The sequence below is a fragment of the Stegodyphus dumicola genome, chromosome 4 (assembly GCF_044657685.1).
Source record: "Stegodyphus dumicola isolate Sdum_Otavi_A_Nest chromosome 4, ASM4465768v1".
Classification (NCBI taxonomy): domain Eukaryota; kingdom Metazoa; phylum Arthropoda; class Arachnida; order Araneae; family Eresidae; genus Stegodyphus; species Stegodyphus dumicola.
This window is the reverse complement of record NC_140771.1, coordinates 244,847,332-244,871,550: the sequence shown is the minus strand read 5'-3', so window position 1 is coordinate 244,871,550 and position 24,219 is coordinate 244,847,332. Positions and strand designations below refer to the sequence as shown.

Here is a 24,219-nt window from a genome sequence, read left to right as displayed (position 1 = left end):
GTAGATAAAGTTTATCCTTTCTGCCTTTTTTGAAGAAAGGGCCAGCATAATTAAGTCTTGTCACAGAAAATTAAGGTAATTGCAGAACATGATCTGGTATTACAGAAGCAATTTCTTTACTGGCACTCACCTTATACAACTTGCATAAAAAGTACTTATTCAACATGGATTTAACAAATTCGTGTCTTTTTATGATCCAAAAGTTTGCTGTAATTTGGGCTAAAGTAACTTCAACACCAGCATGAAGCAGTTTAGTATGAGACTCTAAGATCATTAACTCACTACATCTATCTTTATAAGGTAATAGCCACAGATATTTTTCTCCAAAATCAAGATCATGAATTCTGCCTTTTAAATACAGAAGACCATGTATATCCCATGTATATGTTAATTGAATTGAGTTTGTTGAGTAAATTGTAGATCTCTTACCTAGGAGCTTTCCACTTGAAAGGTACAGAATCTCTTTCACAGAGTGCTTTCTCTGTGTAACTTTCACCCAGTAGAGTTCATCTTTCGAAATCTCGACAGAACTTAATGGACCTCTGAATTTTGTTTGATGTTGTTTATAAACCACATAACATAAGCTGTAATTCAACATACTTTTAACAGCCTGCTGAATCGAGTTAAATCCAATAACGTTGTAGTTTCTATGTCTTGAACCGAAACTTGAGGAGACAATTGCTCCCTTTTCTTTTTCCAAATGCTCTCCTCATTTATATCTCTCTGTTGGTTCATTGGTCAAACACTTTCAGTTCGAGAAAGCTAGCTGGTGCCTATGACTAAGGGGGACTCCTCACAAGATTAAAGGCACTTTTTCTGTGAGATAACAAATTGCAGAGTTTTCTTTCCCAATACAGAGAAATCACATTTCAGGATCAGTGAGTGACTGAATCTCAGAAACTCTGTTTGACACAAAGGGTTTCCAATTTGTGGTACATCCCTTTTATCCAGTTGATAGCTATTTGGTATCACTTCAAAGAAATGTTTGGTGCCATAATTCAGGAAATAAATTTGTCAAGTACTTAGACCATTTGGCAGCTACTAAAGCAGCCATCAATTCCAAACACGAAAGAGTCATAGTCTTGAGTGGAGCAATGCAACCCTTTATAGTGATGAAACTGATGCAAGTGTTATTTTTTGAATCAAGGTATCTAAAATATCTTACCGTGCCATATGCTTTTGGGCTAGGGTCAGAGAACACATGGAGATTAATTTAGGTTTTTGACAGTTACCAAAATATTTTCTTAGAAAAGAAAAGTCCTCAAGTGCCTTTAACTCGTCTTGCCAGTGAATCCAGTTTTTCTTTATTTCTGATGGAAGGATATTATCCCAGTTCACTCCTGATGTCCAAATTTTTTGTATTCAAAGTTTATATTCAAAGTTTTTTGTGACCACTCTGCAATATATCAAGAAATTGCTAAGAAGGATGTGAAATAAAATTGTGACTTTCCTGTACTGAAATATTATTTTTCAAAAAGCATATATAGATGTTCGGTTAGATTTTCTGGATATGGTAAAGTAAACAAGGGCTATCTGCCTAAGAGAAGGGATGTCTTTATGGAGATCCTTTTGAAGGAAACTGCCTCATATTCACATTATACATGTCTTAACCACCACTGGTTGGAGACATGTATAAAAATGTGACCAGTTTCTGTGTTGTAAATGAATACTTTCACAAGATTAAAAATCTGGAAATAAGGAAGTTGTTGAGTGTACACTCAAATCATGCAATTAAACTTTAAAAAAAAAATTGTATCTTAGTGATATCTATGTAATACAGTCAAAAGTCGTTAATCCGAACTCGTCGGGACTTCGATTTCGGATTATCGATTTTTCCGGATTATAGATCATCAGTTTAAATCTCGTAAGATGGCATGCAGAAATTCTAAAATTAAAAATATGAAACCGTAATTTATGAAATAAAGAACAATTATGATCTAAAGGGTATCAAAATTTGCAAAAAGAAAAAGCTTAATATTTATTTGTTTACTTTATTAAACATTTCTTTCAATGTAAGTTGTTTTAAGTTTTGCTTCGTTTCATGTGATAATACTTTCTCTTTAATTCTATTAAACAGACATAATTTCTTGTTCAGTTACAAAGTTCCGCTGTTCAAGTCCTATAATTGCTGTGTCAAGAACACCGACTAATTTGTCAATCGAAATTTTTTCGTTTTCAATAACCTCTGTCACTTTTCTTCGCTATCGGAAGCGAATTATAATGACGAGGAACTTGTTTTAAATCATATCAAAGACGGAGCATATCGAGATGAAATACTACATTTGGTAAGGAATTATAAGCCAAATAAAATAAAAACATCTGCGCTGAAGATAAGGATAGTGCTGACAGATCAACTTCCAATTCATTACGCGCCCGCCGCCGAGCAGCGTGAAATTGATAAACAGATTTCGGATTTCAAAACATACTTTCGCTTTAGATCCTTTACATATTAACAAATATATATCGGAAATTCTATTTGATATAATCGAAAGTTTAAGCTTACTTTTATAAAATTGCTCTTACAGTCTGCAAAAAATAATAAGCCGGATCCAATTCGAAAATTAAGGAACAACGCCAATCATCAACATTAACTGAAATAGATAATTATAGCTTATACGTCTATTATACATAAAACGCGCACGCGAAAACGTATTCTGCACTTGCGTGCGCAGTCGTGAAAGGTCTTACGCGCACGCGTAAACGCCTATGCGCATGTGTCAACGCGGCGCATGCGCAGAACGTTTTTAGTTTTGAAGTCCGGATTATAGATCATTCCGAATTATGGGTGTCCGAATCAACGACTTTTGACTGTATATGATTAAATGATTTTAATTTTTTACTGTTAGAAGCATTTGATTCTGCATACAATGAACTACTCTGCCCTTTTTATCCTCATATACTCTGTTAAGCCATGGTGTGTAACCTCTGTTCATACATAACCTTACATTTCATGATTTTGTATTTTCAGTTGCAACTAGGTATGTCTTCTCATCAGATTAAAAGATAACAGAAGGTACAAGTAACATTGCTTTTGCCATGACTAGTATTAAAAAGTAATTTCATTTCAGCTGATTGTTGTGTATCTAAACTTTTTTCATTTATACAGAAACAACAATCCATGCTTGGATGGGAACATTTTTTTAATAACTGTTTTCACGCTAAGAAAACAAAATCTTAGAGCATTACAATTTTTATAATCCTTATAAATTTACTCTATTTTGATATAATTATATATATATTATTATTATTATTTATTTTTATTGTTATTGTAACTGTTCCATAATGCCTTCCACATTTCTGTCCAAATGTGGTGAACTCCCAAATTTCTGAAATATGCCCTCCTAATAAAATGACTGTTCAACCCTGCTTTGCGTAGTAATTTAGAACAGTGGCTTTCAATGTAGATACTACATATTATATGTAAATACAGCATATTATGTGTTGTGTGCTTCTGCTATATCATTATACTTCTTTATTATTCTTTCAATCTAAATAATATAAAATGATTAAAATATTTAAATCAATTAAAGCAAAGAATTATGATAATTTGTAAAAATAATATTTATTTTTATAAATATTTTCTTAATTGGTAATAAACTTTCATACTGAAGAGTTATTCCTCTATATCCTTTTTAATACATAAATTTAAATTCTTATATAGATATCAATGGCAGATGCAGTTACAGAAATTGCTCAAGAACATGACTCGGAAAAGAAAAAGAAAATTCCTGTTTGTATCTTTTGTTATTAACTATTATTATTATTGTTACTATTATTATGGGATTTTTCCCATGTGCACCTGCCACGCTTTTTTTCACCTGTTAAAGAGAAACTCTATATTTTTTGTTTTTAGTTGTAAACAATTTCTAGTTATAAGGATAGTTTATAGATGGCAACATATTTATTTGTAGTTACAATTATTGGGTCTTGACATGTGTTTGGCTTCCCTTTCGCAGATACTGAAAAGCGTAGCAAGTGCATAAAGGGAAGGTAAACTTATTATGCATTGTGCTACAATCCTAGTCTCAAAAATAACTGCAATTTTTTATGGTTTAGTGCTTCATTTTTAATAACAAAATTTAATAATAATAATGTTATATGCATACAGGTTTGAGATAGATCGACTGTACGTAGAACCCACGAAAGCTTCATAAAATTAATTTTTCCAAAAACACCTTTACAGTACACACAAAAAAACTTGACTTGTGCATCTGTTGTTCTCAGTATGAGAAAGCAGGAGCATACCAATTATCTTCAGCTCCGTGATGCTAAATACTGATAGTCACCTTTCCTTTACCTTATATGTATTGAACCAAAATTACCACTCACTCCCCTACAGTTTGATGTTGAAATTTATGAGAAGCTCTTTAGACTTAGTACTGGTATGTATTTTTGAGACAAGCAATAGGTATACACATACAAAAAAATATTATTAAAATTTTTATTGCAGAATGAAACAACAGTAACAAAACAAAAAATACTGCTAAAGTTATGAAACATTGTTCCAAATTATTAAAAAATGAAAGATCAAATAAAATATATTTAGATTGCCCATGTTTTAAAATGGCTACACATGATGGAAAACAATGGAAATATCTTATAAAAGTTGGACTTTTCTAGCTTTACTTTTGGCAAATTTGTTAATAAAATTTTCAATATTTAAAAAGCCAGACTCTGTAGAAATGGTAGCAAGATTTTCTAACCACTCCTGTCCCATTCTAGATTGCAAGTAATTCTTAAATAATTTTAATTTAGAAAATGATCTCTCGGCTGTAGCTACAGAAATTAGTATTAGTCAGGAGTTCAATCAAGTAATGTAGAAAAATATTATTTCTTATATTATCACTTATTAATTGAATCGTTTCGTTTTGAATTTTGTCTGTGACAAATGTGGCACATCTTTTTGAGGTCTATTAATATATATAGATTTAATTCTGTTAAATTTTGCTATCATTACTAGGAAGTTACTATTGTTACTAGGACCTTTAAAAGCTACATTTTGTTCAGCCAGAAATTGAATTGTATATTCTTTCAGTGATACTGCACTAGTGTTTTGTTTTACTTTTAATAAATTTTGCATCTCATAATCTGTGATTGAGTGTTTAAACTTTCTAGTAAATCTGATCAGAAACGTAAATTTTGTAAATGAGATTTATTGTTTTCATGAATTTTCAAATATTTGCTTAAGTGATGCCAGTCGTTGAAACCATCTTGGTTACTTAATTTAGTATTTTTAAAGGTCAGTGGATTATTAATGTCGTTGAATATTTTACAATAAAAACAGAAAACTACATTTTTTTTTTAATAGAACATGGTAACCAATCTCACTGGACCTTTTCACCATTTGACAAAATTCAAGGGAAATATATATCAGAAAATTTAGTCCACTTTTGCCTTTAGTATACATACCTGTACTTTTATTTTGGTAATACATAAGACCTTTTTCAACTACTTCTTACACCTGGGTTGGAGATAATGGGCTTGGCCAAGGACCTGAATCATCAGAGAAGAGTGAACATGCATCTTCAGATGGTTTATCTTGCTCACTCGGAAATGATGGTACTGACTGAAATGTATCAGAACCTGAATCTATTCGATCCTCATTGGCTTGCTGTTCTAATTTTGATGTTGATAGAAATGGAAAGGCACTGTTATCAGTAGAAGTACTGTCTTAAAAATGTGTGAGCTACTGAAAACAGTTTATGACTTTTAAATTGCTCTTTTATAAATCTTCCCTAGACAATTTCTTTTCTTTCTTTTCTGGCCATGTAAATAAAATCACTGAAAATTAGGAAACACAATTTGTGTTATATGAAAAAATTATTAGAGAAAATTTAAAATCTTGTAATTACTGTAATGCCAAATTTCATTAAGTATTTATGGAAATTAAGCAAACTGAATGTATACTTAGAACTATGTAAGGTTTTTAAAGTTAAATAAAGCATTATTATAATTATTATTATACAAAGCTGAATTCACTTAATCACTTACTTAATTTTTTAATTGTTTTTCAAGATCTCTGTATTAAAAAATCAGAACTTACGAATACATATATTTAGTACACTGATACAGCTCATCTGCTCACAACATACCGACTAAACTTATACCGACTTTGAAATCATTTAAATAAACCCAAAATTTTGCAAGCTTAAACTTGAAAACTTTTGACCGAATGGCGAATGGTGTGCTTATCTACGGCCCTTAGAGGAAGAAGGGTAGTACAGTTCCACCACCAGTTGGTTATGGTTATTGGTACATAATAAAATTATCATAGACACCTCTAAGGCCTTGATGCCATTCTGCATTCCACGACCTTGCCCATATCGATGGCACATCTCTATGAGAGAACACAATCAATAATTACTACTTCAAATTACTAAGAACATTAAACACGAAGCAATACAAAAAGCCTTTTCCAGTATCATCAGTTTCTCGAAATCATTGGAAGGTGTACACAATTACAGTTTCTTAAGTATAGGACCCAAACGTTCCCAAATGGTCATCAAGTTTGGCGATTTTAGGCTTTTTTTTTAGCCAAATCTGTTGACAAAAATTAGTCGCCAAAACCATTGCCAGCTTGGGATAGCTATTTACCTCAATATTAAACGGACTCTGTAACCCTGTTTTTCTGGTGGTGCTTTGCATTCTTGAGGTCTTTTATATTATATTATGCAAGAGATCTAAAATTATTTTTATATGTAGAAAATTCATAACAATATTTTAGTGCTTTCCTCTTTCTCTTTTTCTTTCTTTTTCATTACATGTATGGTTAATGCTTTTTCCACAGGTGAGGAATTGCAGCTCACATGTATTTTATCCATTAAAATCACGAAAGTAGTCTATCATTTTTCTCCTGATATAAAAGCTGATGTTTATCAATCATGTTTTTAAGGTTAGTAACATGAGCCTTTCAAATCAATATGCGTTATGCAATAGATATATAAGGTGTGACACAAAAAAGAGACTGGTCCAATAAATCATTGTACTTACAGAATCAGTTCTATGTGGCATTATCACCTTCAAAGTAGTTCCTTGAGCTTTCGAGCTGGTAACAGTTATGGAACAAGGTTTTTGAAAGGCTGTTCAGGAGATTCTCCGTTTCTGCCTGAATCTCTTCAGCTGAGGTTAAATCGGTTCCCTTTAAGTAAGATTTAACTTTAGGAAATAAGAAAAGCTCATATGGAGACAAATCAGGTGAATAAGGAGGATGCCCCATCACAATAATGTTTTTCCTGGACGGTTATTCTACGCTACGAGAGTCGACAGCAAGTTGTGGGCCGCCAGATGTCGCTGCTAGTAAAAAACAGGTCTGCCCGACATCCTATATTCTCTGAGTATGGAAGTTGTCGAAAGCGCGTGAAAAAGTGTTGCCGCGTCGTCAATCAGGGTGGTTGTGCAGTTGACGTACTAAGTAGACAATGGCTTTGTATGTGTTTTCGCCGCTGATTTTTTCATATTTAAATGAAGAATACGGTCGTAGATCTCTGAATCGGTGGCGAATTTATAGAAAATATGTTGATGCTTTTGCTCTGCCAAAAGATGTTTTCATTGCATATTTCAGATTGTCAAAATTTATAGTTATTTTAATTTGCGATGAACTGAGAAAGTATTTGCAGCCACATTCAGAAAACAAGAACGCAATTTCTACTGAAAGAAAGGTTATGCTGTTCCTGAAATTATAGATATAAATTGTAATTGTATGCTTTAAAAATGTAGAAGATAATAAGTTTATCAAGCACACAAACCTTCTTCATTTAATACAAATATAGACATCCGATAAGCTTCTTGTACAGCAAGAATTACGTTTACTTTAAAATCTAGCAGTTGAATACCTTACGAATAATACTGTGACCACAAAAAGGAATGTCGTTCATTACGCGAAATTCACACTACTGTAAAATAAAAATAAAAATAAAAAAATTATAAAACTATAAAATAGCTTTAAAATATTTTTTTCAGTAGCTGTACTACTACTAGTGTGATACTTTTAATAATACGTTTTAGCACAGAGGGCCTATTAATTTCGTTTTGCCATTTTCTGGCGCTTCACTTTTCAAATCGTTGCCACCAAGTATTATCGCACTCTATTATATTTAAAGAAATTAAATAATGAGGAATCTGCAGAATGTATGAATGTTTCTGGCACTGTGATAAAACAACGATACCTAGAGCCATGAAATGCTGAATAACATAATCCTCCATCCTAATGTAGGCATCTGGAGGCCCATATTTGGAACTGGGAATTTGTTTTATTATCTATTTCATATTTTGTAAAGCATTTATGAGTTTTTGATTAAGAAACCCAACGATTTCAAAGCGAGCAATGCCAACATTGTACAGGAAAAAAAAAGAGGAAAAAAAGCATTTTCATCTCTAGCGCGCGAGACTATGTATTGGAAATTCTAAAGATATGCTTTTTTAAAATTATATGATATTGCTGGTGAATTGAATTTTATGGTTTAAGTGCGAAAAACATGATATTTAATAAATAAAGGTAACACACAAAAAGTTAAAAAATGGACCTTAATATAAAATCTGAAGTAATATAAATATAATATTCAGTAATATAAAATCTGAAGACTTTCAGATTTTTTTTTTTTTTTGGGTGTGTGTGTGTGTCTGTGTGTATAAATTTTATTATGTTTAAAACTGGTTCCTAAGTGAGGACTTTCTAAGGGAAACTGGCTCCTATACACGTTACACATGGGGAAAGCCACGAAAACGCCGGCCAGCTCGTTCGCAGGATTCGAACCTCGGACCAAACTACCTGCGTTCAGCGACTCTACCGCTCGGCGGCTGGTGGGCTTGTTAGTAGAATTATTATTGCATTATGCTATAAAGTAATAATGCTATAAGACTGAGGGGTTTTCTTCACGGAATAGTACTTTTGTAACCTATTATAGTATTCAAAAATCATTGTTTCTTTGCAAACTTAAAAAAAAAAAAAAAAAATTACTGTTCATAGCATTCTCATTTTTACATTGATTATTATTAGTTTTCTATTTAAAATGTGTCGAAACGCTGGTTTGACAAGGACTTCAACTGCAGGAGACCTACACTGATTATTTTTACTTTAATACCTGCATTGTGAAAATATTACTATCTTTTAATTATTTTCACAGAATAAAATCTTTTGAGAAGGAAGAATATTTAAACTGAGCAAGCAGTTCTTATATATATATAAAATTAAAATAACAGCAATGTAATATTAAAAAAAAGGTATTAGTAATTGTGTGACAAAAATTGCAAAACGAATTAATCACACATACAGGATAGATTAGTTTAATTTTGGTTATATATTTTATATTGAAAAAATATTTTCTTTCATGTTAATTATAGAATAAATTATTTAAAATAAAGCATTTTGATGCGTGTGTGATAGTTGAATGCAGCAGCAATCGGCCATAGTGAATGAATTTTATTTCTTTTCCTGAAAGAAATAATTTTCATAGAAAAATAAAATAAAAAAAGGGAAGAAATATTAAGAAAGAAATAATTTCTTATTTAAAGAGATATTTTTCCAATAGTAACTGTAAAATAAATTGCGGGAAAACAGTTTTAATGTAAGCATGTGGAGGGGGAAACTTAGTTTGCTATTAGACTGTAATGCAAATTAATCATATTATAAATTTAAATGATTAAAATTGTTTATTTCTAAAAGGATTTGAAGTAAGCTTAATTCATCTACTCTTATCTATTTACCATTGCTTTCGTGGTATCCCATATCACTCTTTATTTCTTAGCTCTAAATTTCTGCGTTAACTTTCCCCTTAAAAAACGGGATTTTCCTTCACATAAGACAGCAGCATATTCTGCTGCATAATACTGTTTTGTGCAATTTTTTTCGAATTACAAATACAGCGTGTGAGTTAGTGAAATAATGGGAGAATATTCCTAGAACTTCAGCCAGCACGCACTATAAATTTCGTCACTCGTCTGTACTGCGATTGGTCTAAAGCTCCTTGAAGCCTTGTCCCCTTTCAGTAAAGTCAAATGGACCCACCCGCCCACCAACTGAGGACCACAGAATGGCTTTCTCCGATAAGTTGTGACGGCTGTCTATACCGGTTTTTTTGAGTTTTTATTGTTCGCTTAAGTTGTAGACAGATCCAGTGACCATAGAATAGGCGTCCTGGTCAGAAACTGCTTGACAGATAGGGCCGTGGGAGTGGGTGCATTGTCCTGGTGCAACAGCCATCCATCACTCCACAACTGTGGCTTTTTTCCCTAATTTTTTCATGAAGTCTTTTTAGTACTTTAATGTAGTAGTATTGATTAACAGTTTGACCACCGGGAACCCATTCAATCATGATGAACGTCCTGGCCGCCAAAGGGGGAGCCCAGCATGTTCACCATCTTCCACACTGCCACTTTCCCCTGGAAACCACTTATGCCATTCAAACACACATGCATGAGACAAAGTCTCATCTCTATAAGCCTAAGTTAACATTTGAAATGTTTCCTTCGTGACTGATTTCTTAAGTTTCAATAGAAACTTGATGTTGATTTGCTGTTCAGGGTTTTTACATTAGACATTTTTTCGCCAGAAGGCAGTTGCACGTGTTTACTGAATGATGCTGTTCTTCTCACTGGCATGGTCGGTTAAGTTGAAATTGGCCACATGGATAGAGGAGGTGTGTGGCATGACGTCACCAAAACAGTTGTTACCAACTCCACTCTGTTTTCAAGCTACACACCTAATCTCTCTCTGTCTCTTTTTTTTTTTTTTTTTTTTTTTTTCATGTGTGTGTCATACCTCGTATATTTCTTTTATTTTTTAATTACAGTTAATTTTATCAAGTCCCTATTTTGGGCAATAACCCTTTGTGGCGCACTATACTTTAAAGTTGGAATTCCAACAAAAAAGTTGTATTCAGTGTATTTATGCCTAAAGAAGTACACATGTCAAATTTTGTAAATATTGCACTTACCGTTTTAATTTTATGGGTGTTCCACAAGGTGGAACACTCCGCCGCCAGTGCTCTTAAAGTGCGACTGTGCAAGCATTGCAGTGAAGCACGAAATGAGTAGAAAGCTTTTGTATAATAATGAAAAAGCAATGCATTATGTCTGTATACATGGTTTTCTGGATATACACAATGTTCTTGAATATATATCGATAAATGAGATAAATGTATGTATATACACAAGTCCTATATTAAAAAATATTAAAAGTTTTTCAATTTCTTAGCTTTATGAAATTGTTCAAAGCATGTCACACCTTTTTGACAGAAGCACAAACCAACTTTTGCAAACCAACTTTGGAGGTTTTGCTTACAAAACTTGTTTTGTGATGACTCAAGCTACTGATAAAATTCCCGCCTGAACTCACAAAAATTTTAAGATGCCCATATTAGGGCTTTCATAGCACAAACCACATCACATCCTCAATGCTGCTTTGTTTGAATTCATTCCTCCCAAAACAATAGAAACAGAAAACGTATACAACACATGTTTTCTCCTAAGAACGGATGTTCTGAAGCGTAATAGCATGAGATCGCTAGAGGCGCAGTGTTCCTGCTGATGGAACACCCTGTTTTATTTAATGATTCTGCGCGTACTTTTTGTATGAAATTTTTTTTTAAATATGGAACAAATAATATAAAGTGCAGCCATTAAAAGTATACAGAAAAATTTTTTCAAACAGTTTTTTTTTTTTTTTTTAATCACAAAAAAATAGAGAAAATTACTTGAAAATAAGGGGATTTTAATAACACATCACAGGTGAAAATCCTGCATCTCCTTGTGATATGCTGCCATCTACTATTTAAAAAGAAAAGTGCCATCTACTATTTAAAAAGAAAAGTATATCATAAAGGCATTTTTATCCATTTGCAGTTGAATTTAAGGGTTTCAGAAGTGATTCAAGTTGGGTGTCCCATGTAGTGGAACACTGAGCAACAAAGGGATAAAGGAATGAATTTCGTTAGTGACATCAGATTTCTCTTCAGTTTTATAGAGTATGGGTTAGTTATCTAGAACTCAGGGTTATGGTTGTTAAGCTATTAAATGAAAATACCACAATTAATACAAACTTGAAATTGTTTGATCAGATCAATAAGTAGTTATTAAATTACCAAAAACTTTCTTGATTCAAAGTTATCAAAATTAGGAACTTTTAGTTCTATTTTTACAGGCTGCTTTATATTCACTTTGTATTTTTACTTGAAATAAAAATGGATCTGTTCATGAATCATCCCTATATTTATTAACCCTTTACACTCAAGGCCTTTTTCTCTCAGATGAACCAGCAATTTGATTTTCCCCATATTTGCTGAATTTCGTACAGCTAAACTTAAAGTTTAAAATGACTTCACCAATATTTCTTTTATGTCTGAAGATAATTGCAGACTTGCAGCTCTTTCCCCTAATACAAACGGTATTCTTTGCTTATTTTTTCGGAGTATGTGCACGTCATGTGTTCTGAATTTTCTGTTTCTTCTTTACTGTCACTTTCACATTCACTATCTATTAACCTGATTTTTCTGCTTCTTACACCTCTTACTTCACTGCTATCTTCTTTACTGCTTTCCTTCTCTCTATCATCAGTCTATGCATAGGCATAATTTCTTTCTTCATCAACAAAATGTCAAACTCGTCTTCCCTTGAATTGATTCCTTCATTGTATTCCATACTTAATGGACTCCATAACTTTAAAAATAATATTGACATGACAATTGAGTTCAAGGTAACATTAAAGATGCATATATAGCAATATATCTAAAAAACATATTTAAGATAAAAGATTGGCAGTTATTTTTTATACATGTACTGTTAAATAAGCAAAGCCCTAAGTAAATATCCTTACTGCTCAAATTATCACATCAAACCAAGTGATGATCAAGAGTCACCTCTTGAATTACTGCATGAAATCAAGTTGTTACCGAGAGTCGCCTCTCATGGTTCTCAATCAATTGGTTACATTATAAGCAGTTGATTTCAAATCAAGATGGTTCAAAGGGTTAACATTATCAGCATTAAATTATTTATAACAATAAAAGGAATTTTATTGAGGTTGTAAGAATTTTACTGTCATCTACTAACCTTAGATATACTTGATGTCTATCACAAAAAAAAAAAGAAAAAAAAAATTGCAAAATAAAATTCTGAACCTATAACAGTATCACTACTGGCTAGCTTCAGTTGAAATTACTGCATATCCATAGCTATGAAGCACAGCAGGCTATATAATTAAAAGAGTATTGCATTGATTATTACAGTATGGCTACTGTTAAAACGAGCAGGGGCATAAATATTTTTGTGGTTTTACATAAATACAAAACTTTCCTTCTTTTTTTTTACAGAGAAATTTTACAGTATGGTAAAGAACTTTTATAGCATGGGGACATTGCCATAACTAATTAATTAGATTATCAAACAGCCATAAGAATGTTTATGACAGATTTTTTTCTAGATACTAACTGATGTATAGTAGTGTGGATTGAAAGATAGCTATATAGAGGTCTTATATTAATTGTTAGGTCTCATATTAATTGTTGCTCCAAGAAGATGCCTTATTTTCAGTGGATATGTTTTTTTTCATGTACAATAATTTACCTTTATAATATACAAAAATTAATACATTTACCCATGTACAAAATTCTCATTTATTCTTGTATAGTAATGTTATCCCTTTCATAAAGCTCCAAATCCTGAATTCCTGCGTGAATTTCTTATAACTTCATTTCCTATAGGAAGTTACTTTTTTCCTGCCACAATCTCTCATGTCGGGCAGTAGAGCTCTCTCTCTCTATAGCTTTGCAAAAAACTGATTCCTAGGAATCTTTACAGTTCCTTTCCTGAACTTTATGTTATAGCTCTTTCTTCTATCTTGTTTGGCATTAAAAATATGATTCCCTTTAAATCCATCATTAAATCAAATATTAATTGAAATTTATGAGACAGGAATGGCAACAAAAGTTAATAACCACAAAAGATTGCACAAAAACAATTTTGAATAACCGTGTGCTTTTTTTTTTTTTTTTTTTTTTTTTTTTTTTTTTATGTATCTGGTTAGTTTTTTTTAATAAAGTTGAATATATTATTAAAACAAAAATATTTAATTAGGGATAGTTAGGTAAAGTAGTATGCATGTTTTTTAATTATGCAGTTGTGCTTATATTTCCCTTTTTATTTTGCAGTTGGAAGAAAGGAGCAAGGATGATTTGGTAAAACTTGTTAGAAAACATCTGAGCCTCTTGCAAAAATCCAAAGAAAAATATGATGGTAAAAAAATGAATTTAAACATAAAAAGTAACATTCATTTAGAACACTAGACAGTATATAAATAGGAGCCTTAGAAGTTTTACTCATCTCTGAGAAATCTTTGCTTTGAAATTAGCATTATAAATATCCACTGCTGATTCAGTGGCGTAGCTAGGGTGGGACAAGGGGGGACATCTATTCCCGGGTGCAGCGTCCAAGGGGTGCCAAATTCATGCTACGAAATTTTTTAATGAAACGTTTTATATTCTTGGCACACAGAAAGGGGCGCAAATTCTTCAATTGTCCCCGAGCGCTGGAAACTCTAGCTATGCCCCTGTGCTGATTTCAAAACTCACAGGGATTTTGTCCTATCAACTCAAGTGTTAGAACTACAGCATAACCCAGTACATGCCAAAAAACTGAATATACAGGATACACCTTGCACACACACACACACACACACACACAAAAAAAAAAAAAAAAAAAAAAAAGACAGTTCTGTATCTCCTCTACTGCACTGCTAGTCAAAATTTAACTTTTATGCCAAAATTTTCCGTGTCTACTACTGCACTGCTAGTCAAAATTTAAGTCAAAATTTTCCGTGTCTCAAAAACGCAAGCATTTTTCTAACATAGGTATTTTGACACAAAATCTGACCTATTTCTGAAATGATGTACCAATTTTTTTTTTCATATTTCGATTTTATGATTCAAATTATGCCTAGACGTTAAATTTTGTAATTTTTTGTGAGAAATTAAAAAATGTATCTTAACACTTTTTTTTTTTTTTTTTCCAGTTTGCACCAAGAATAATTCGTTTGGCTAATTTCTTAATTTATAGCAACTTATTTTCCTTGCCTTTTTTTTACTGTGCGTGAGTGAGAAAAAGATCCTCATTCATACTTTCAAAGTGTGTAAACCACATTTGATATTAGACTAGAAGAGAAACACGCTAATGTGATTGTCACATTTGATATTATTATCGCTTATAACAAATATGCCAGATTTCAAAATATGCCACTATATAAATTCACGTATATCTTAGGAAATTTTAAATAAAAAACTTTAATTTTTTGCTGGTATGTTGAGAAATAAATACATTAAGATGATGGTAAAAATTTTATAGGTTATATTTTTTTTTTTTTTTTTTTTGAAAAATTTATAAAAATTTTAAAAAATAAATCATAAAAAATGAGTGAATTTTATTTGTAATGAACCTAAATTTCGAAATGTGAAAAGGAAGAATCAAATAAGTTTAATAAAAAAAGATATACTAATAAATATATACCAAATTCAATTAACATGGAGGAGCTAACATTTTGAGAGCTAATTTTTTAAAAACTGCTCGTGCGATTTTTACAAAACTTGGCACTCTGGCATACTAGAATATATCGTCGAATCAAAATATGGAAAAAAATTAGTATGTTATTTCAGAAAAAGTCCGATTTTGTGTCAAAATACCTTTCACTCAAAATTGAATTAGCGAAAATGCTTAATCGGAATGAGTTCTTTGGTGCTGTGCATTGGTTCTTGATTCCTTCTATACACAGAAATATTTGGCCTAGCTTGAATTGCCGGTTTGGCATCGCCTTATTACTTGAGTAAAGGACGAAACACCTTCATATTTATTTCTTAATTATTGTTCATTGAACAGGAGTTGGTTTGTTCCCCTTGAGAAGTCAACTAATTTCCGATCAATGGCAATGATTACTTGCTTTTAATTTATTTCTTTTTACAATTGAAATTTTGTTATTCATGATTTAATTCAAATCTTCGTTAAACATTTTTAACAATTTGCATTCAAGTTACTTTAAAACAATTTTCGGAATTGAACTTACTAATTATGGATTCACTCTTTTAAACCTCTGAGCGTTACGAGTTTAGCCCTGAAATTTCAAAGTTTCTCAAAATGTTATGAATAAGTGATATTTTCTTGATTTTAATTAAAAAATGACTCTTTCAATTTGTACCTTGATTCCTTTTCTTCCAATATACATCTAAACTGAAATCAGATGCATTAAAAGCTAGCAGAAATTTTCATGTATAATGAATGTGGAAGGCAACCTTTTGTACGGAATTTTCTGGCCGTAACGCTGAGAGGGTTAAGATAATTCTACTAAAATTAATCTTAGGAGATAATGTAATCAATATTTCTTTAGTAAATATGTTAAAACAAAGGTATATATAAATCTAATATATATTCTAAGTGGCGCTTTGAGACAAGGAAAATGCAAGTTAAATTTTGACAATCGGTCTAGTAGAACGGGAGATATAGAACTGTCTTTTTGTGTGTGTGTGTGTGTGTGTGTAGGTGCTACATGTGACTGCTAGATGTGGCATTTAGTTGAAAAAATCACTAAGCTTGCCTGTGGCAATGACAGAGATTTGAGAAAGAATACTACAGTCAAAAGTCGTTAATCCGGACTCGTCGGGACTTCGGCGATTCCGGATTATCGATTTTTCCGGATTATAGATCATCAGTTTAAATCTCGTAAAATGGCATGCAGAAATTATAAAATTAAAAATATGAAACCGTAATTTACGAAATAAAGAACAATTATGATCTAAAGTGTATCAAAATTTACAAAAAAAAAGCTTAATATTTATATTGTTACGAATTTGGTATTTAAAAAGCTAATGTTAGTTTAATTATAAATTAAATGAACGAAGAAAGAGTTTTATTTCTCGCGCAGGGCAGCGCGTGACGAATATTAAAAGAAAGCTAAGCCGGAAAATTGAAAATACAAGAGCACGTGCATTAAATAAATAAATATCTCTTTTTGATTTCGAGAAAGTACTGGAAAATTCTAGCGCGTGATTTTAAAATCTTATAAAAGGAGGAAAACATCTCAGTTTGTAGTAGTTGCTTAGTTTGTTGTTGTTTAGAAAACTGCTGTTGTTGATTATAGCGAATTCGCGGATTAGCATTCTTTAGCTGTTTTGAATTACGTTCTATTGTACATTTGAGTAGTTAAAAGATAACTACTGTGAGATATTGTAATACTGCATGATAATTTGAGAAAATTTAAGCATTTTTGTTGTGATAATAAAAAGTTTTGTTCATTTTTCATCGGACTTGTGCATTCACTTCATAACGAACCCGTACGCACGCAACAATTTTTGGTGTCAGGAGTGGGGTTTGAATGCCAATAACAAGAGCGATGGAAGAGCAATTAAGGCATTTAATATCAGCCTTTGCCTCATTTAAAGAAGAAATGAAATTGGGCCAGGAATCCGTTAAGGACGAAATGAAAGCCGTTCAAGCTGGTCAAGAAGAAATGAAAAGAGAAATTACCTGCATAATAGAAAATAAATTTGAAGCTATGGAAGGCAGAATTGACACAGTTGAAAATAAAGTTGGACAAATTGAAGAAAAAGTTTCTTCTGTAAAAGATCAAATTGAAGAAAGAGTTTCTTCGGTGAAAGAAGAAATAGAAGAAAGAGTTTCTTCTGTAAAAGAACATATAGAAGGAAGAGTTTGTGCCGTCCAACACCAAATCGAACAACAAATTGATGATAGGGTTTCTGCAGTAGCCAAAAAAGTGGATATTTTAAAGAAATTCGTAGCGACGGCAGGGAACAATAGTGATGGTTTTAAATTTTTACCCATGCCTGCTCGTCCCTCTCTGAAGTTATCCACTTATGATGGGAAGACCTTCTGTCAAGTGTATAAAACACAATTTTCTATAGTGGCGGATGCGAATGGATGGGATTCCCAAACTAAGGCCTGTCATCTCGCCACTTCGCTGAGAGCAGACGCAGCGGATATCCTGCAGACGCTTCCTGAAAACCAAAGACTTGACTTCGAAGCTCTATCCGGCGCATTGGAGCTGCGCTTTGGCGAGAAATGTTTAAAAGACTACAGCAGGCTTCAGTTAAAATCCCGTCAACAGAAGCCCACCGAATCACTCCAGGAACTCGCCACGGATGTTGAAAGGCTGTCCCACCTCACCTTTACGGAGTGCCTGAGAGAAACGAGGGAAATCCTGTCGCTGCAATATTTCGTCGATGGCATCCGGGACCCTGAAATACAGAAAGCACTGCAAATGGCGGGTGTTAAAGATTTGAAAAGCGCTTTAGTGTACGCCATGAAATTCGAGACAGCCCAGCAAGCCACTCGTCGAGACCGCTACCTAGTCAGAGCTGCTCAAGTCCAGGAGCCAGGGAATAAAGTCACTGCTCGTCTAGACGATTTAACTAGACAACTGAACGCCTTGAGACGGAATATTGGTGAGAAGAAACCGACCGTTAAGTGCTGGAACTGCGGTGCTGAAGGACACATACGACGAAACTGCAGAATACCCCAGGGTACGGATGTTAAGACCGCTCCTAACAAACAGCAGGGAAACTAATTAGTGGCCATCTCGTGGGGTGGAGGTTGTCAGATAATGAAAGCCCCAGTTTAAAGCGTTTCAGATTTCTGCAGTGAAGGGCGGCAGTAATGGACTTTTTATAATAGGACATATTAATGGAGTTCCTTGCAATATGACGATAGATACAGGAGCTAACGTTACCATCATCCGAAAAGATTTGGCTCAACAACTGGGAAACAAACTTATCTGGACGCCGCCCTGCGTTACCCTCCAGACTGTGTCCGGTGAGAAGATCGACATTGATGGAAAAATAAACGTTAACATCACGTTTGGAAGTGCCGCTTACCATCACACGGCATATGTAGCAGAGATCACTGATTCTTGCATACTCGGATTGGACTTTCTAAGGAAATACAATTTTTCCTTGGATTTTAAAAATAACGAATTGCATTCTACATCTGAGGACATAGCGTTATTTGGAGTCAATGATGAAGTTAAATCTGTCCACAAAATTATAGCTCAAGATGATATCACAATTCCCGCAATAACCGAGTTTTTACTTCCTGGATCCATAGCCGAAAATAGAAATTTCCGCTACGGCATCATAGAATATCCCAATAACTGTAATAACCCAAAAGGAGTACTAGTAGCCTCAACACTCGTCGACCTATCCAGAACGGTTATCCCGGTGAGAGTCGCCAATGTAACTGAGAAGGCGAGAGTTATTAAGAAAGGTGAAGTGGTTGCAACATGTACTCCAGTAACCACCGTTGATAGAAAGAGTAGCATCCAAGAATCCGTGTCTTCAGAAAGCATTACATCAGAGTTACTTCAGAATGCGAAATTAAACGATGAAGAGAAGAATGCTGCCGATCGCGTTATTAAAGATCTTCAAGTTGTTTTTTCCCGCTCGTCTTCTGACGTGGGTCGAACTAGTTTGACACAACATAGAATAGATACCGGCGATCATCCCCCGATCAAGCAACATCCAAGGCGTCTGCCGTTTGCTAAACAGGAAGAGGTGCGAACACTGTTAAAAGATATGGAAGAAGGCGATGTCATCGAGCCTTCAACAAGTCCATGGGCATCTCCCATCGTTCTCGTCAGAAAGAAAGATGGCTCAACAAGATTTTGCGTTGACTATCGCCGGTTGAATGAGGTTACGAAGAAAGACAGTTACCCTCTTCCTAGAATTGACGACATTCTAGACACTCTTTCTGGAAGCAAGTGGTTCTCAACGCTTGATTTAAAGAGTGGGTATTGGCAGGTAGAAATACACCCTCATGACCGAGAAAAGATGGCATTTACTACGGGACAAGGGCTTTGGCAATTCAAGGTGATGCCGTTTGGACTGTGTAATGTGCCGGCAACATTCGAACGCCTCATGGAGACTGTTTTGAAAGGACTTTCCTATGAAGCCTGTCTGATATACCTGGACGATATCATCATCGTCGGAAAGAGTTTTGAAGAGCATCTAGAAATTCTTAGAAAGGTGCTTCAGAAACTGAAAGAAGCCAATCTAAAGCTGAGTCCCGCTAAATGCAAATTGTTCCGAAAGGAAGTGACTTACATGGGACATGTCATCTCTGCAGAAGGTGTGCGCACGGATCCTGAAAAGGTATCAGCGGTTAAATCCTGGAAATGTCCATCAGCTGAGAAGGACTTTTCTTCCATCGCAAGACCCCTGCACAAGCTGACAGAGAGCAACCAAAAGTTCTTGTGGACAAAAGAATGCGACGATGCATTTAACAACTTAAAGGAGGCTGTAACATCTGCTCCAATCCTAACGTATCCTCAGCACGACTGACCATTTATTCTCGACACCGATGTGAGCAATGAAAGTGTCGGTGCTGTTTTGTCCCAAGAAATAGACGGCCAAGAACGTGTAGTGGCGTACTGGAGCAAGTGCCTGTCTAAACCAGAGAGGAATTATTGTGTCACCAGGAAAGAGTTGCTCGCCATAGTCAAAGCTGTAGAACAGTTCCATCACTATCTATACAGCAGAAAATTCCTGCTCCGCACCGATCATGCATCATTGACCTGGCTTTTAAATTTCAAGAATCCTGAGGGTCAAATAGCCAGGTGGATACAGAGACTCCAAGAATATGACATCACTATCCGTCATCGTAAGGGATCATCACACGGAAATGCCGACGCCCTGTCTAGAAGACCTTGCCAAGAAAACTGTCGATATTGTTCCAGGGTGGAAGCGAAATACGAGCTGCTGACTCCGGTCGCAAGACAAATTACAACATCAACGTCGGCTGATCGAGAACCGTGGAGTGATGATGAAGTCAGGAAAGACCAGCTGGAAGACCACGACATTAAACCCATAATTGATCTAATGGAGTCGTCAAACAGAAAACCTACCTGGCAGGACATTTCTATCTGTAGTCCTACAACCAAACAATATTGGGCACTCTGGGATTCACTTCACATTCGAAACGGCGTCTTATACCGGAAATTCGAATCGGATGATGGGAAGACGTTCCGATGGCAGCTGATACTTCCAAGATCCCGCATTCCTGATGTCCTTAAAGAACTACATAACAGCCCTACGGGAGGTCACTTTGGAATAATGAAGACCTTACAGAGAGTTTGTGAGCGCTTTTACTGGAATAATGCAAAGGATGACGTGCAAAAGTGGTGCCGATCTTGCGATGCCTGTGCAGGTCGGAAAGGACCTAAGAGACGCAGCCGAGGCAAGCTGCAACGTTACAACGTAGGGGCGCCTTTTGAACAAATCGCCTTTGACATCCTGGGACCTCTGCCATGAACTGCTGATGGCAACAAATACATACTCGTGGTCGTTGATTACTTCACCAAGTGGCCTGAAGCTTATCCTATTCCTGATCAAGAGGCTGTCACAGTAGCTGAGGTAATGATACAGCACTGGATTTCCAGGTTCGGAGTGCCTCTTCAGTTACATTCCGATCAGGGAAGGAATTTTACCTCGGTAGTAATCAAAGAACTATGCAAACTACTCGGCATTGACAAGACCCAAACGACGCCATTACATCCCCAGTCGGACGGCATGGTAGAGAGGTTCAATCGAACCATCCTTAATAACCTCTCATTAGTGGTTTCCAGAAACCAGCAGGACTGGGACAAGAAATTATCGCTGTTTTTACTGGCTTACCGCAGTGCTGTCCACGAGACTACCGGCTATTCTCCATCACAGATGCTATTTGGTCGTGGCCTTCGTCTGCCTTGTGATCTATAGTTTGGCCGCCCTCCAGATGCTCCTTCATCGTCTGAGGAATATATTCAAGATCTCCAGGCCCGGTTTGAAGTGATGCACAACTTTGCACGAGAGCGAGTCAACTTAGCGACGGAGAAGATGAAGACCCGATACGACACAAGAGCTACTGAACATCAATTCCACGAAGGAGACAAGGTGTGGTTGTGGAATCCGACTCGACGGAAAGGACTTTGTCCAAAATTACAGTCACCTTGGGATGGCCCGTACACAGTTCTAAACAGGCTGAATGACGTCGTGGTTCAGATTCGTAAGTCTTCGAACTCTAAACCTAAAGTCGTTCATTACGACAGGTTAGCTCATTACTATGGCCATAGTACGTAATGTAAATAATTGTAAATAGTATCAGACCATGGTCCTTTTTGTTTTTTAAATGTGTATTTGATTTGATTTGTATTTAGTATTTGATTTGCATTTAGTATTTGATTTGTATTTAGTATTTGTTTTGTATTTAGTATTTGATAGCATTTGATTTGTTTAAGTTAGTTATTGCATTTATTGTTCATGTTGTTTGATATTGTAATGTAATGTTTATGCCACAGTTGTAAGTTTAGCTTCCTGTCCAGGGATTGCACTGCCCGGGACGTGCAGTCCTTGGGAAGGAGGCAGTGTTACGAATTTGGTATTTAAAAAGCTAATGTTAGTTTAATTATAAATTAAATGGTTTTATTTCTTGCGCAGTGCAGCACGTGACGAATATTAAAAGAAAGCTAAGCCGGAAAATTGAAAATACAAGAGCGCGTGCATTAAATAAATAAATATCTCTTTTTGATTTTGAGAAAGTACTGCAAAATTCTAGCGCGTGATTTTAAAATCTTATAAAAGGAGGAAAACATCTCAGTTTGTAGTAGTTGCGTAGTTTGTTGTTGTTTAGAAAACTGCTGTTGTTGATTATAGCGAATTCGCGGATTAGCGTTCTTTAACTGTTTTGAATTACGTTCTATTGTTTATTTGAGTAGTTAAAAGATAACTACTGTGAGATATTGTAATACTGCATGATAATTTGAGAAAATTTAAGCATTTTTGTTGTGATAATAAAAAGTTTTGTTCATTTTTCATCGGACTTGTGCATTCACTTCATAACGAACCCGTACGCACGCAACAATATGTTTACTTTATTAAACATTTCTTTCAATGTAAGTTGTTTAAGTTGCATCGTTTTTTATGTGATAATACATTCTCTTTAATTCTGTAAACAGACATAATTTCTTGTTCAGTTACAAAGTTTGCTGTTCAAGTCCTATAATTGCTGTGTCGAGAATACCGACTAATTTGTCAATCAAAATTTTTTTGTTTTCAATAACCTCTGTCACTTTCTTCGCTATCGGAAGCGAATTATAATGACGAGTGATTTGATTTAAATCATATCAAAGACGGAGTACATCGAAATGAAATACTACATTTAGTAAGCAATTATAAGCCAAATAAAATAAAAACATCTGCCCTGAAGATAAGGATGTGCTGACAGATCAACTTCCAATTCATTGCGCGCACCATTGCGTTAAAGATAAACAAAGTTTAGATAAACAAACAATAAAGTTTAGATAAACAAACATTAAAGTTTAGATAAACAAAGGATATGCCTTTATTCATTTTTTGCAGCAATTCCACTTTTTGTTTAATGGACTCCAAAACATTCTTTCGCTTTGTAGATCCATTACATATTAGTAAATATAAATCGGAAATTCTATTTGACATAATCGAAAGTTCAAGTTTACTTTTATAAAATTGCTCTAACAGTCTGCAAAAAATAATAAGCCGGATCAAATTCGAAGATTAAGGAACAACGCAATCTGCAACATTAACTGAAATAGATAATTAGATAATTTTAGCTTAGCTTATACCCTCCGTTATACATTAAACGCGCATTCATAAACGTATTTTGCACACGCGCACACGCAAATTCGCAGCCGTAAGGGTCTTACGCCCATGCATCAACGCGACGCATGCGCAGAAAGTTTGTAGCTTTGAGGTCCGGATTATGGGTGTCCGAATTAACGACTTTTGACTGTACCAAGCATTTCAAGATCGGTTCTTGAAAATATAAATACACCTTTTCTTTCTGTTGAGGTCATCTAAAGCCTGACTGATGCTGAAGGTTATTTCATTGGATAAAATTCCTTCTATAAAGCATTTTTTTGCTCCTGTTCTAGAAATTCCAATAAATAGTTTTTTTTTAAAGAGAAATTTCTTTTTCCATCCCAATTCTGTTAGGACATCCAGTACCTATGTAAACTTTAAATGCTGATATTGTTATAATAGAGCAACATAATAGATCGATATATTAGATATTTACGCAAGCTAAATATAATATTTTTTAAAAGAGAAATTTCTTTCTAAAGTTTCTCCATCACAATTCTGTTTGCACATCCAGTACCTATGTAAACTTTAAATGCTGATATTGTTATCATAGAGCAATATAATAGATCGATATATTAGATAT

General features: G+C 34.3%; 1 protein-coding gene across 2 annotated transcripts in view; it reads left to right on the top strand.

The window, feature by feature from the left end:
• The window catches only part of LOC118183482 (uncharacterized), a 111,046-nt gene that overhangs the window by 18,232 nt on the left and 68,595 nt on the right, over nucleotides 1–24,219 (top strand). For both annotated transcript variants that reach the window (XM_035353054.2, XM_085816156.1), the window contains 2 exons: nucleotides 3,662–3,730; nucleotides 14,142–14,226. In XM_035353054.2, coding sequence (XP_035208945.2) covers nucleotides 3,668–3,730; nucleotides 14,142–14,226 — 148 coding nt within the window. In that variant the 5' untranslated portion in view covers nucleotides 3,662–3,667. The remainder of the gene's footprint in view (nucleotides 1–3,661; nucleotides 3,731–14,141; nucleotides 14,227–24,219) is intronic.